General features: G+C 41.4%; 1 protein-coding gene across 4 annotated transcripts in view; it reads left to right on the top strand.

Moving 5' to 3' along the window:
* SORCS1 (sortilin related VPS10 domain containing receptor 1) overlaps positions 1–5970 on the top strand; it is a 579047-nt gene extending 573077 nt beyond the window's left edge. Inside the window, exons 25-27 of one of the 4 annotated variants that reach the window (XM_064269343.1) lie at positions 514–619; positions 744–904; positions 5891–5970. In XM_064269343.1, coding sequence (XP_064125413.1) covers positions 514–619; positions 744–904; positions 5891–5970 — 347 coding nt within the window. Of the gene's footprint in view, positions 1–513; positions 620–743; positions 905–2581; positions 2718–2852; positions 2918–5890 lie in introns of those variants that run through there. The other 3 variants (XM_003409127.3, XM_003409128.3, XM_010588998.2) reach the window with 3 other exon arrangements.
* The last annotated feature ends 9854 nt before the right edge of the window (positions 5971–15824 follow it).

Below are 15824 nucleotides of genomic sequence, written 5' to 3' on the forward strand. Positions count from 1 at the left end.
AGAAAGGAGCCCTGGTAGTACAGTGGTTAAGCTCTTGGCTTCTAACCAGAAGGTCAGGGATTTGAACCCACCAGCCACTCCATGGGAGAAAGGTGTGGCGGTCTACTTCCATAAAGGTTTACAGCCTTGGAAACCCTATGGGGCAGTTCTACTCTGTCATATAGGGTCACTACGAGTCAGAATTGACTCGATGGCGACAAGTTATGGTCAAGCAACGTGCCTGGGGTCCCACAGCCAGCAAGTGGTAGAGCAGGGCTTGAATCCACTCAGTCTGACTCCAAGGTCTGTGCTTCAGTTTCTCCGCTGTACTGCTTGAATAGTGTGATGGAGCATTCCAAGGAGTGGGACAGGCTTGGGTATATGCACACATCCCCCATGTGACATGATCTTGCATGTACATCCCCAGACAGGTCCCTGGGGTTCACCATGCCTGTGTGTAAGCAGTGTGGTCCCCTCCTGGAGTCTCACCTGCCAGAGTCTCTGCTCATGACCTTGCCTTGTTTTTTCCCCTAGCCCCGCTGGTGGACCTCACTCCAACCCACAGTGGATCAGCCATGCTGATGCTGCTCTCAGTGGTGTTTGTGGGGCTGGCAGTGTTCGTCATCTACAAGTTCAAAAGGTGCGTGCCTTCCCCTCCCCCCTGCCCACGGCTCCCCTGTTGCTCCCTGACAGGTGCAGAAGCACACGTCACAGTGACGTGCCTCTTCTGTGCACCGTAGTGACGGTTTCTGTTAATGTTTTAGGAAGATCCCGGGCATTAATGTTTATGCCCAGATGCAGAATGAGAAAGAACAAGAGATGATCAGTCCATTCAGTCACACTGAAAGCAGGCCCAATACCCCTCAGACTCAACTAAGGAGGCCTGGCCAGCTCTTAGATGAGAAGGTGGAGTCCCAGCACATAGGTAAATGATTCCCGGTAGCTGTAAGCTGTTCAGCTTCAGTAGTAGTCACTGGCTGAATCTCTCTCTAACCCCTTTCTGGCTTAATGTAACCACTTTCTTCTGCTCTAACACCCCTGAGAGAAACTGCTAAGATGCCTCTTTCCCTGCTTCCTTCCACTGGAAAGAAAACAAACAAACAAAAAAAAACCCTTCTTGCTCCTTTGTCATTAGTTTATTCCTCCTTTGGCAAAAACCCTTGCTAAACCATTGAGCTTCGAATGTTCGTTGGCAAAGAGCAATGTATTTGCTCTAACAATATGCGAGAAGGAGAGGCCTCAAAGGCTGGAGCTGGTAGACCCGAGGGTCGGGCAGGATGTGAGCAACAGGTTCGTAATGGTCAAAACAAGACATGGCGGCCACAAATTGAGACAGTTCTACAGAGGGCACATTGCTCCAGGACCCAGACGAGAAGTAATATTATGAGAGTGGCCAGCCTGATGACCCTCAGAATTTTCTTTTTTTAATCTAGCAGTAGTCTAGAAACTGTCCCCCTGGAAACATGGAACCTGAGAATTTGAGCACAAGAGACAAAGTTTGCCAAACACCCAGGGAGTAAAACGCCCTGAGAGAGACCATTGGAGGGTCAGTCTGTTACAGGGCAGATTGGCAAATGTTTTCTTCTTTTTTGCCCATCCCTTATCAGAAATAAAAATAGAGCTCACTCTCTGCCTGTGAAGTAAGCATGAGAGTCCAACAACTAGGTATGGAGAGTCTGAGGTTTAATTGCCAAGTCCTACCTTTTGTTACAAAGGACATTTTCCAGAAAGTTAGACAAGTTCATGGAGCCACCATTGCTGATCATTTTCTCTCTTTGGTTCCTCCTGTCTGTGGCATCAGGAGTTGAAGCTGTAAATATTCTCATCTAGACCCTGCATGGAAACCCTGGTGGTGTAGTGGTTAAGTGCTATGGCTGCTAACCAAGAGGTTGGCAGTTCGAATCTACCAGGTGCTCCTTGGAAACTCTATGGGGCAGTTCTACTCTGTCCTGTAGGGTCACTATGAGTCAGAATCGACTCGACAGCAGTGAGTTTGGTTTTGGTTTTTTCAGACCCTGCATTGCCGACTACAATGATAGATTTGTATGTAATCATTCATGCTTCATTCTAATGTGATAATGCCAACCACCTAAAAGGCCCTTTCATAAGATTTTTAATCTGTTACTTGGGAGAAAAAATGAGTACCTAAATGGAAATATTACCCTCTCTTTAAATGGATATGGGAAAGGTCTGTGGCTGTATTAAGGGGAAATTTAAATGCAATGACTGGCTCGTATCATAGGTAATAATAACAACTGCAGCCACATCTGGTGTCCGATTTTCGCAGCACGCTTTCTTTTATTTGGGTAGACAGGGTGACAAATGCATAATTGCTTCAGGTGAAACAGAAAAAGGCTTTTCTGTCTTTGGGTCCAGAGAAGCGTTCACCCTGGCTATTCACTTCTAAAGCTTCTAAGTGCATCTTTTTGGGTCATCTGGTTCTCAATCCATTTCCATGGGGCATAAAGTACAGCCGCTGTTGACTTCATTAATGTAGCAATCCCTCCTTCACCAGGAAGATCTCGCAGCACACTGCAAAGTCTCTGACACCTTTCCATTTCCAGTGTCATTAAATGAGTAAGTGTTACACGTTTTCTCTTAGGAGAGTAGCTTTACCCTCCCCTCCCTCCCCTTCTACTCAACCGGGTGACTCATCTCTCCGATTGCAAAGAGCAAGACACGCCACTCCGCCTTCAACGCCAAAGCAGGGATCTACAGGGGCACACTTTGCAATTTAAGGAAAGCCCCCAAAGACTACAGGCGACCTGCTGATCAGGAGAGAATTTCCCTCTTGTCGAGTGCATCATCCTTCATGACCACTAACTTTTTTTTTTTTTTTCTTTCCTTTGTTGTTCTGTTTCCTATTTTGCCAGGAAATATTTCCATAGTTGCTGAGAATCAAAGCACAAAAGAAATCCCTACCTATGTAAATGTTTGAATGGAGGACGCCAGTAAAAAACAAACAAACAAAAAAATAAAATAAAAACAATCAAAATCCAAAAACAAACAAACACGCACTGCATCGGGACTTTTTAATGCTTCAGACACAGACAACAAGGGTTTTTAGCTTTAAGCCTGTGCATGTGGACAATAATTTGAGAACATGTTGGGAGGGGCAGTGTACAGGTGCTCTATTTTAATGGAAAACACTCCCCTCCCCCTTTCTTCTTCTTCTCTCTTTTTTTCTGATCGGTCGTGTTTGTAGAAAATTCATAACATATATAGGCCAAGGAAATCTGCATGTATTTTTGGAAGTATTCTTGGCTCTAGGTTTAACAGCTATTTTAGCACTACTGGCTGATGGGTGGATTAGCCACCCCAGCCCATTTCATAAGACACAAAGACATGCACAGGAGTTTGAAACCCTGAGCTGTTTCTCTGGTCTAATTTCCCTATTGCCATTTCCCTTCTCAGTTGACTGGGGTAGCTCTGTTGGTTCAGGAGTGGCCACAGGCTACTTTCTTCATTTTGTGCCGCCACAGGGACAAAGAAGTGAGGTGGAAATCCATGTCTGCAGGTAGAACAGGGAAGAAACAAAGGCAGGCAGGGAGGCAAGCATGTCAGAAATGGACCTTTCCTACCTTCTCATCTCTTCCCACCGTGGCTGCTTCCCCTTGCAGCTTTCCCTACACCTGTCCCAACCTAGGTAGAAAATGGAATCCTGTTACTTATTGTCTTGCTATTCCATTTGATTGCCATCCATGTGTGGTCATGATCTGTTGATGTCTTTGAATCTCTTTCTTCCGATCCCCAAATTACCCAACTGCTCCCACTTTTTCTTCCCCAAACATGTTGTTACATTCTGGACATTAATTCTGAAATTTCGTAAATACTGGCCTAACCTCCACCAACCCTGCCCCTGCATTCTCACAAGTTCACCATCTCTTCATCAGCTTTGTACACTTGCAAGCATGCCAGCTTCCACGCACACTGACCAAGCTGCAACCTGCCCAGCAAGGTTCAGCTCCATGCATCCCTGTTTCTTCCTTCTGAACCTGTCCCATTCAAATATCCCTGCCTTTCCCTCCTGGAAACATATCAAATGTGTGAAAGAGTTGATATATGCAAAGGACTTCAGATCCGGCCATGTACCTTGGAAAAGAAAGCATGCAAGTGAATAGTGGTGTTCTCAACACCTTAACAAAAATCTCATCCAGTCAGATTCCAGAAGATTCTTGCAAGAGGTGTTTTGAACCTGTTACTGTGTTAAAGGGCAATTTCCTCCTGTGATGGTTGCTGTTACCCAATATTTCCTCTCTCACAATAGAGTGAAAATATTTGTGAAATAAAACTGATTTTAAACAGAAAGAGAAGCGGGTTAATGGATTTAACATCTGAGAGTATCAAAGACTCTCAGAGAGTATGTGGAGGTTCTTGTCTTACACTGAGATAATGTTTCGATTATTTAGGATGATCCCTGCTATTTCACATGCATATGGTCTGATTCCTGAGCATCATAGCATCAATGAAAGGAAGATAAATGACTATAAAAGAAGGCAGTTAGCTGACTGCAGCAAAGTATATTGTCTTCAAAACATGAAGAAATTCCAGTTTTCCCAGGGTGATCATAAAAGGCCTAGAAAAAAAAAAAAAAAGTGTGTCCAGCAAAATGCCCTTAAATATAATAGATTGAGCAAGACCAGAACTCATTTGAAAATATAGGAGAAAACAGTTCTGCTAAACTACATGGAAAGCAAAGCCTCCTTCTTGGCTCTGTACCCAAGCCAAAACAGGGTATAACAGGACCTGGTACTAATGTGGGTACCCTAAAGATCCTGATGACCCCTGCCCTTATGTAGCTCAGGCAGGGGAATAGTAGCAAAGCCACTGTTAGATGTTAATCAAGCAGGTTTTATGGTTGAGGACACCCAGTATGAATCTGGGAAATGGATTATGCCTGGAGCAGCCACCCAGTTGATCCCCAATCTGCCAGGCTTCCTATCCTATACAAAACACCCTCTTCGATCCTCTTCAGTTGGAACATCCCAAATTTAATCTGGAAGACAAAAGGGGCTCCCTCAGAATAGCACAGGGAACCCTCAGAGTTGCCATTCAAATAACATTCACTGGGAATTTATGAAAATGGGAATAACATTCAATCTAGCACAGTGCCTTGCTTAATAGAGTAGGTATTAAGAAAATTATTTGTTGAAGAAATAAATGAATGTTTATGTGAAAGGGTATAGAGAAGAATTGACTTGTAAGCCCTAATTTAAGATGGAGGTAAACAGGAGATGCCTGGCGTTTGGGGAAGTGACCAGAAATGGACAGCTATAGGTTCTGCATCTCCAGTTTCCTCATGTGCCTCTCCTCGAAGCTCCATCCCACCTATAGGAGATTAGTGAGGCAAGGTACTTCTCAGAGGGTACCTCATTGTTCTTTTGACCTAGGCCAGTGATTCTGAAAGTGTGGTACCCAGACCAGTAGTATCAGCATCACGTCTGACATGTTGGAAATGTAAATTCTGGATCCCCACCCCAGACCTACTGAATCTGAAATGTTAGGGGTGGAGACCTGCAATCTGTTTCAACATGCTTTCCAGATGGATCTGTTGTGCATGCTAAAGTTTGAGAACCACAGTACCAGGCCATTCTAGCTCAATCTCAAAGAGAAGGCAGTAATTAGAGCCTACAAATGGGAAGGACACAGTGCCTACCTACTCCCTAACGGCAGGTACAAACACAGTGAGGAATTTGGTGGGCTTAAGGCCAGAGGGATGGGTGGGGAGAGATGTATGTGGAAGGTAAGATTCATGGCAAGCTAAAAGTCTGATATGGCAAGGTTTTCTCAAATTCCTAAAGGCAAACTGTGCATGTTCTACCCTGAACTAACCAACCAACATTTTCTCCCTTGCCCATTCCTAATTGGGCTCCCTGTCCAAAATGCATTGATTTGCCTTGCTTTGTTTCAGAAGTTCCAAATAGCAACTTTGAGAGCATTGGGGTGCTTGGCATCTGTTCTGTGTTTTCCAGGATTCCAACTGAGCATTAAAATCCCTCATTTGCCAACTTATTTTTATAGGAAGCCAATTCAAAAAAAAAAAAAAAAAAAGTTTTCTTATAGTATTGGGACTACTTCTAATTTTCAAATGACTTTTTTGATGTATTTTTTTGTTAAATACTATGTAGTGTAATGTATAATGCTCTTGTTTATTGCTTTTACAATCATATTTATTAAACAGATAATGTCTCTAAAACTTGTGCCTCAGGGTGTTTATTTTATCCCAAACTTTGGTGTTAAGTCTGGATATAGAAGTGGTCTATCTGTAAGATTTAATAAGAGCTAGTTGCATGAAAAATCCAGTAAACACAGGCTCAAGGTTTTTCTAACAGAGTATATTTGACTATATGAATTCTACCTGCATTTCAGTTAGATATAAAAATCTCTTTATTAAATTATTTCATTTTATTTAAAGCTCACTCCAGAATGTTTACTCTGGAATGAATGGCATGCTGATTATTAGTTCAATTTTTAAAATTATTAATGGGGAACAAACCTAGATTTGTTCAGAACCTTATGGTTACTAAAAGACCAAAGCTGCACCTGGTGAACTGAAACTTAAAGGCTCGGATGCAGAGTAAAATCAGCTTTGGACCTGGACTCAGGAAATTGAAGTTCTCCAGATTCCAGCTTTGCCAGCTGTGTGACCTTGAGCAAATCACATTATCCTACAAAAGCTTAAGCACCTTCATCCATATAATTTGGAAGAAGAAGACAACTTTTGGCTCCCTGAGGGGTAAGTCATTCCCCAGAGCACCCAATAACTGATGGAAAATAAACAAGTGGACTGGAGCCAAATCCGTTTGGTGGGATCCAGCTCTTACACAGTTGCCCTACATAACTGGAATCTCTCTGGGTACCATTTTGTCATTATATTTGATTGAAACGTTTGTGCAGGCAACCAACTGAAAAGTTGGAAGTTCAAGTCTACCCAGAGGCACTTTGGAAGTAAGGCCCAGCAATCTACTTCTGGAAAAAAATAAAACAGCCATTGTAAACCCTATGGAGAGCAGTTCTACTCTTACACACATGGGTCACCATGAGTCAGGGTCAACTCAATGACAACTGGTTGATTGGTTGGTTGAGTGAAGAAAGAGCTGAGATTTTAGTACCAACAGGACGCCTCTACATTCCATGGGCTGGAGGGACACAATTATTACCAGAACCCAGAAGCCAGGAACACCAGGTTAAAGCTGAAGTCATAGAGGACATGTCTGGCAGGAGGTGGAGCCGTAGAGGAGATGTGGCCACTGCCAGCGATGTTGCCCAAGCAGAGGAGAGCCGAAGAGGTAGCTTGGCTTTTCACTTGCTCTGGTCTTCTCTGATCCTGCCAGTGCTTCCAGCTAGCCAAACCCAACCACAAGTTGTTGGGCACTGGAGCCTGGGAAATGTAGTTGTTGCCTGAAATATAGAGCTGAGCAGGGAAGTTATAATGATTGAACTTGAGAAACCCAGGCTGGTGACTGGCACAGCACCCCTTTAAAGGTCACCCCATCAAGTCCAACAAATCTCCCCCAACTCTAAGGTGCTAAATACATAGTAGGTGCTCCTTTCCCTGTGTCATTTTTCACATATTTTGCTCTTAACTGCACGTATTTAGAGCTCGTCATTATGTCTATGTGTGGCACGTCATGCCTTTCTCTCTGGATTCTACGCTCATCTAAGGGAGGATCTTTATTTTATTCTTTATTTCATTCCTTTAGCATCTAGCACTGGGCATTGCAATTAGGAGGCATGAGATAACTGTTTGCTGAAACTGAACCCTTGATTTTCAGCTCAGTGCTGTGAGCAAGTCCGTTTTCTTTAGCAATGATTTCTGAGGTGGATTCTTGGTCTGATTCTCCTTACCCAGCTAGTACCTTTAATTACATTTTCAGTTGATGTTTGTCAAGAATCAACACATCCTTGCCCTTCCTCTCTGTTACCACTTAAACTGCTCTATTCAGGTAGCTATTCTTAGACATTAATTTTAAGTGAAATAATTGCAGTTAAAAAAAAAAAAAGCTGGCTATAAAGTATCATAAGAAAAAAAGGCCTAGGTTTGCCTTCAAATCATTATGTAATTTATTTACTTATTTCCTCAGGAGTTAGTAGTGTTTTTGAAAATGCATGTTAGGCTGAAGCTTTCGCAGCGGAAGAATCCCAAAATAATTCCAGGTAGACAGATGAAAGGAAACGACTGCTATAGAGTGTTCATGTTAAACACAGGTGAAGGGATCTCTGGTTTACAGAACACAGGTATTTATTAATTCATAGACAGGACACATTGTTTTAGGTGGTATCAGTACAGCTGTGAACAAAGCAGGTAAGCTATCTCCCTTCATGAAGCATGTGTCCTAAAAGGTACAATGAGCAAATAACATAATTTGATATAGTATATATAATGCTATAACATATAAGATAATTTTCAGACGTTAAAGTGTAAAAATGAAATAAAACATGGCAAGGAACAGAGTAACAAGGATGGATGGAAGAAAGAGTTGGTCCTGGAAGTAAAAATACCTAGATGCTGTCTCTGAGACCTGAAGACTGAGAAGGAATCAGTCAAGTAAAGATACATAATTGCTCCACCTTGTTCAAAGTCAATCACAGAACAACCTCCACCACAAAACAATCTCTTGGACCTAAACAAGAATTAGAAGTTAAGGGAAGGTAGCTCTTAAAAGTACATGCACATTTTAGGAGCAGTAAGGCACTGTCCATATACGTTTTCCCAAGGAAATATATATATATTCAGTTCTACTATTAGGTGACTTATGGCTTCCTAAAAACCCCTTGCCATGCAAAATAGCACATAGAATAATACCATGGGGCTTATAGGAAAACATGAGGCTGGGACACAACATTCAAAAACTTTGTCATGTGTCCATATAATGTGAAAAGTGTCAGTGACTGATTTTTTTTAAAAAGCCATGAACCTAGTAAAAATGGTAGCATGGTTTTACACACACATGTTAAAAGGTTAAGAAGTACATTAATGAGGCATTTTACCTTGAAAAATACCTGGTTTCCTTGTGAAAGTGGGTACTGGAAGGGTTGCAGCTTGTGAGACATTGTGAAGTGGTGGAAGGAGGGTTATCTGAAACCAGACGTATTTGTCATGCCATGTGTGGATGGTGTGGCTGATGAGGTGGACTGAGATAGCTGGTAGAGTGTGTGTGTGTGTGTGTGTGTGTGTGTGTGTTTTACATAGCTGGGTTCAGTTGCAGACAGTTTTCTGCATTCACCTGGTGGTTTTCACAAACAAAATCACACAATAAGCAAACACAAAATTTGCATTATGCTCAGATTCTTCCTTGATATTTATCAATCATGTTGAGACACGTTTACGTTTTCAAAAACACTGTCATAGCAGAAACAATTGTAATTTAGGTTGTAGTTTAGAAGTAATTCAGGTATACTCGTAGAAGAAAGACTTCCTATTTAACAGCAGAGAGAGAAAATAGGTGCCAGTCCTCATTATTGTCACCATCATTCCAGCCTGAAGCCTCTTGGTGTGGGCATCAGCAGCCCTACCCACTTCCATACATCTTAAAGCATCATTCAGTTTCCATCAACCCCAACCCAATAACTAATATTCAGAAACATGATTTTGCCCCAGAAAATGTATGTTAAATCACAGTCAAAAGTCTCTGTTTAAGAAGTTAGTGTAAAAACTGTATAAAGTTTTATATGAAAGACAAACAGATAAAGCTTTGATACATTTAAAGATAAGTTGTATAGGTAATAAACAACTTTGTGAACAATATCAGTTAAGATATTTCAATACATACATATCTTCACAAAATCTTTCTGCCTATGAAAATATTAATAATAGCTTATAGATAAGGAATGGGATTCAGTAAATAGTATTTGTATTTATAAACTATACATATACCCATATAATAAAACTAGCTTCCATTAAGACCATTTTTCTAGAGAATATTTAATGGCATGAGAACATTATCTTGTGATACTAAGAGAAAGCAGTATTTAAGACTTTACATAGTGTGATAACAATTTGAGGGAAAATATATAGGTTCAGAAAGAGAGGCAAACCAATGTTAACACATTGTTTTTAAGGGGCAAAATAACAGTTTTTATTCTTTTTTTATCTTTTGAATTTTTTCCACAATGTACATATATCAGTCATATGATCAGAAAAATGCTATTACAAATTAGAATTCATAAGAGATAAATTAGTATGTTTCCTGTATAAATATTATAAATATTACATTTAATATATAAAATTTATAAGAAAGTTTACAATTATTAACAATATATACCTAAGTTCCTTTAATAAATTAAAAAATAGCCTTTAGATGAAAAGGTAATTTTAATTTCATTTTTATCAATTTAAACTCATATTGAGATGAAATCACGATATTGCTGTTATGGCACTTGGAATGTAAATCATTAAGTTTCAGATGTTTAAAAATTTTAAACTGTGTAACTTTGTTAACCACGTATGTGTACATACACGATTAACAAAAATGTATAATGTAAATGTAAAATAAATGTGTACATAGGCATGTTTATGCATTATTTAGATAATGTGCATATACACATAGAAGTCACACATACATAATAATGAGGCAGTGATAGGTAGTTATGTGACCACAAACAGACAAAAAGATGTCCTATTAATGGGTCTACACCATTGCTCAGACTGAATGATGAGTACCTCAAGCAGTGCTGTCTGAAGATTTTGTTAGTCATTGGTAATCATGGTCAGCATCCATGCTGGTGTGTACAGAAAAGTAGTTTCTAGGGGAGAAGGTACAGAGGCTGCTGGAGAAAACCCTCTGTGTAGTAATCTTGTCAATTGCTCAACCAGTAGCTGCTCACTTTCCCTGCCTCCTTCTACCTACAAGAAGAAGGATGCCAACATTACCTACTAGTAGCACCAGCTGTGAATACCCAGCTGTGACTACCTCACACGCACACAAACATATACATACTTGACAAATGGCTGGGACAGATATAGCTAATAAGTGTAGGTAGAACCAAGTGCCAGCTGAATAACTTGGGGTATGCAGTTCTCATTGCCCAAGCCTAGGACACAGGGAATGATGACAACCAAAGGTATAAGCAAACCAAAATTCCGAATGCAAAGTCCAGCTCCAAACACTGGTGAGACCATATGTGAACGCTAAGTCCAAAAGGCCAAAGACAGGTACCACAATTTTAATCCCTAAGCCAAAAGTTCAGAGAAATAAAAGAGGTGAATGAAGCAAATGTACACAATGAGGGAGTTGTGAATGGAAAGCATATTAATGATAATAAAAATAATGAGGACAGCTGCCATTTTTGAACATCACTTATGTGCCAGCCCACTGCCGCATTTAATCCTCACAAGTTCCCAAAGTAGCAATTTTTTTCTTTTCTGTTTTTATATTCGGCAAAACTGGGACTCAGAGAAGCAAAGTGACGCCCCTGATCACAAAGTAGCAGTTCTGTTTGACACCAAAACATTTTGTTTTCCTGCTGTGCTGTATTCCTAAAGATGAGCATTGTTTTAGTCTCATATTTATGGTTAGTAGGTACATGGTTAATTGACAGGTCAGGCTTACTCAGCGAAAGGGTCAAGGCACAAAAACAAGATGGGCCTGGGGCTTGGGGAGCCCCTTGCTCTGTTCCACGTCAATTTCTTATGCTGGATTAAACAACAGAAAGCTGCCCCATGTAATCTGGCCTGTTCTCCAACCTTTCAGTGTACCGTACTTCAGATGGCTCAAAAGCAAGGCAGATACAGTTGTCCTTAGTGATATGCCTGGCCAAGTTTCTGTCTGGAAGGATGCCCAGAAAAGATTGAATTCTTCCTCCTTGCTCTGCAGAGCTTCTCTCCTGGTTGGGATTTCAGTAAAAGTCCCTGAAGATTCATGGAAGCATATTTTCTGGGCATTCAGGGAAGGAGGGTGAATACAAGTTAGTAAAATGTCTGTCTTATTTTTTAAAAACTTTGGTTAGTCTGCTTAACTAGCAAGCACAAGGATAATAATTAACATGAGAGGGGATGTTTCCATAGAAACGATCTAATAATGCTCCCAGGAAATCTGGAAAGACAGGTGATTGCTGATTTTTTTTTTTTAACCTAACAAGACAGATGATTAGAAAGTTGTTTGGTTGGCCTAGCACATCAAATCCAATGATCAATGTATTTCCAAAAGTACCATAGATAGTATGTTTTCTTTTTAGCCTCCCGAATTCACACAAACATATTCAAAGGGAGTTGGGGCTATGGGACAGGAAGATACAAAGGATCTTGATATAAGTAGGTGATGATAAGCTATAAGGAAGGAAAAGAAAAAAAGTTGATGATGTCTGGTTATGGATGGTATGTTTGCTATGTTGTGAGGAATAAATGACTTAGCACGTGGAAATACATTAAGGTATATATGTTGTTGCTTGGTGTTGTCAGGTCAATTTCTGACTCATAGCAACTCCATGTGACAGAGTAGAACTGCCTCCTAGGATATTCTTGTCTGTAATCTTTATGCAAGGAGATCACTGGGTCTTTCTCCTGCAGAGCCACCAGCTGGGTTCAAACTAACAACCTTTTAGTTAGCAGCTGAGTGCTTAGCCTTTGCGCCACCAGGGCTTCTTAAAATATATAGGTTATCTAATAATGTGGAAACCTCAGTCTGGGAAGTGTAAGTTATTTGTCCAAGGTCACATAGGCAGTAAAACCAGAATTTGAACCCAGGACTCTCAGTAGACATAACCACTCCTCTTTCTACTCTGCCACCTGCCCACACCCTCTCCATTTCAGTCCTGCTACAGGTAAACCACGAATATGATTCAAAACAAGACAGTTACAGGGTCAGACAGTAGTCAGCTCTGAATATGATTTTTGGAAACAGCTTACACAAGGAAAAGAGTTATTCTTCTGAAAGCACACACCAAATCCTGTCTTAGCCCTTACTGTTGAGTTACACAAATAAAGACTTCCTCCTTTTGACCTTGTTTGATATTGTACACAAGGAAGATAGTCCATCTAAGCTCTCCCAGAGGAAAGAACTGGTATTTGCTACTAACTTCAGTAAACAAGTGGATGTAGAGTGTTTTCCAAATACCAACGCTAAGTAATCCAAGACCCAGCACCTCATACAGCACTAAGAGTGCTCCATATAAAACACATAGATAATAGGCATGGATTAATCCATTAGAGTTTGGATTCCTTGATGCAGTTCATATATTCCTCCATGAGGTTTTTCTTCAGCAGCCTCAATGTGGAGCAAGACCTTCCCTATTGATCCATGGAGTGAACAGTTTCTTGTTTTATCTCAGAATGAAGTCTCGTGACTTATACATAATAGAGCAACATTTGACCAACTTTGTTTGAACTGTTGAGAAGCCACAAACAGGAAAGAACTGGTTTGGGATGTTCTGTTGCATCACGAGGCATCAAGGGCCACTTAAATGGGAAGGAAGATAAAACCAGGACTGGAAAAAAAATAATGTGGCAGGACTGACTCAGCTGAGTAGCTGCTGCTTGCAGCAGGTATTCAGCAATGAAATGTAGTGTCCAAAGAGGCATAAAAACTTAGATTGCTTTAGGCCCAGTCGCATAGGTGGAGCATGTGACCACCTCAAGATTCCAGTCAATGAGTATGTCTGAAGTTGAGCTGGTGGCCCTAATCCAGGTAGCCCCTGGGTATCCTCAATAATCAGTGTCAGTCTCTTATCAATAAGGCACTACTGAGGGATGGGGGTTGCAAACCCTGGTGGCGTAGTGGTTAAGTGCTATGCCTGCTGACCAAAGAGTTGGCAGTTCGAATCCGCCAGGCGCTCCTTGGAACTCTACGGGGCAGTTCTACTCTGTCCTATAGGGTGGCTGTGAGTCGGAATCGACTCGACAGCACTAGATTTGGTTTGGTTTTGGTTTGAGGGATGGGGGTGGGAAGGCAGGCAAGCCCTGACCCTTCAGGACAGGGGATGGCAGAAATAATCCAGGACATCTGGGTTCCAGTGAAGCCGGCTGAGTCAGGACAGAGCAGGGGTGAGAGGCTAAGCAAAAAACTTAGGCAAAGCCCAAGTGCTCAGATCTGAGCCATGTGCTGGAGACAAGAGACTAGCTGAAATTCAGGGAAAACCTAAGTGCCCAGAGATAGCCCCAGACTCAACGGGCAAATAGCCCACAGCATTCCAGCTTCTTCCAGACCTTACCGTCAGGGGAGATGGTGACTCCCAGTATACATTTCTGGCCCTGGTTGCATTGATTCAGGAACGCTATGGATTCTCCTTCCTCCAAATCGCCTGGCAATGGATTATCTGCTAAGTCTAGAGTTTGACAGTCTGTCAGAAAGTGACATGAAGAGAGAGCCAACTAAAAAAAAAAACTGCCCCCTTATTATCCGATTCAGATAGGTTTTTGTCTGAGTTCTCCACGCTATTCCTCTACCTTTGGCATTCGCACTGACCTGGGTCCTAGCTACGTATAGAATTAAGCGACAACAAATAAATCCAGTAAATGGGCACATAACCAACTCACCTTAAACTCTTTTGCAGGCAAAACATTTTAGTGAACCATTAGGTCCGTGTATATGCAGATATGCTCTTTTTGGTATAATGTGTGGTCGGCAGTGTCTAAGAACAAAACAAAAGCAATGCCAGGATGCTTTACTGAGCATGTTACAGTGGCCCACTCCGCATAATTTCAGAGACATTATAAATGGGACTGCCATGCCCTTGTGGGAAGCAGAGGCAGAAAGCAACTCAGCGGGAGCCCAAATTTTCAGAGCTCATGGGATACCTCAATTAAGAATCAAGTCTACCAAAACTGCTTTGCTAGAATCACAGACTCACAGAACTCTACAGCTGGCAGGGAAATTAGAAATCATTCTCTAAGTATTTCTTGAGTGCCAACTATGTGCCAGGCATCAAGCTAGACCGTGAACTTGACCCATCACCTCATATGACCCAGGTTCAGCTATTCTCTCGTGGACACATGGTGAGCTAACAACAGAGCAGGGTCTCGTGCATTGAGATTATATCCTCTTTCCTACAATGTTGCTAGTCTATGTCCTTTTCACTGTGATGCTTGTCCTTTTCCCACCTCTGTAGAACACAGTCAAGATTCTGGAACTATATAGAAAAGGATCCAGGAGCAGTGAGAAAAGAAGCTGCCTGAAAACCCATTTTGAAGGCATGGGGTGGCCCTCAAGTCATGAAAAATAGGGCATTTGTTTATTCATTTATGTATTCATTCATTCATGCAACAAACACCATCTAAATAACTACTGAACCACAAGATGGTCTCTGGAGTATGTAACTTTTAAAGACGCAGCCTCGTCATCAACTAATATCTTAGTTTCTTAGTGCTGCTGTAACAGAAATACCACAAGTGAATGGTGTTAATGAACAGAAATTTATTTTCTCACAGTTTAGGAGGCTAGAGTCTCAATTCAGGGTACTGACTTTAAGGGAAGGCTCTCTCCCTGTCCACTCTGAGGGAAAAGCTTTGTCTCTATTTCTCTAGCATTCTTCTCTGCTTTCTTGGCTTCTTGGCAATCTCCACATGGCATCTATCTTTCCCTCTTTGTGCTTCCTTGTCTCGGTGTCCAGTCTGCCCTATTATCTCCAAACGGATTAGGTTTAAGACACAGCCTACTGGAGTATGACCTCATTAACATAACAAAGAATTCCTATTCCCAGATGAAGCTACATCCACAGGTATACGGGGTTAGGATTCCAACATAGATTTTTGAGGAACACAATTCAATCCACAACAACTAGTAATAAAAAAAGAAGAAAAAGAAGAAACTTAAACTTGCATTTTCAAGGAATATTATTAGGAGTGTGACTCAAAACTCCAGTAACAATTCTCAAAAGCACCTTTACGCTTCCCAGTTTTCTCATGCTCA

This window comes from Loxodonta africana, chromosome 16 (genome assembly GCF_030014295.1).
Source record: "Loxodonta africana isolate mLoxAfr1 chromosome 16, mLoxAfr1.hap2, whole genome shotgun sequence".
Taxonomy (NCBI): Eukaryota; Metazoa; Chordata; class Mammalia; order Proboscidea; family Elephantidae; genus Loxodonta; species Loxodonta africana.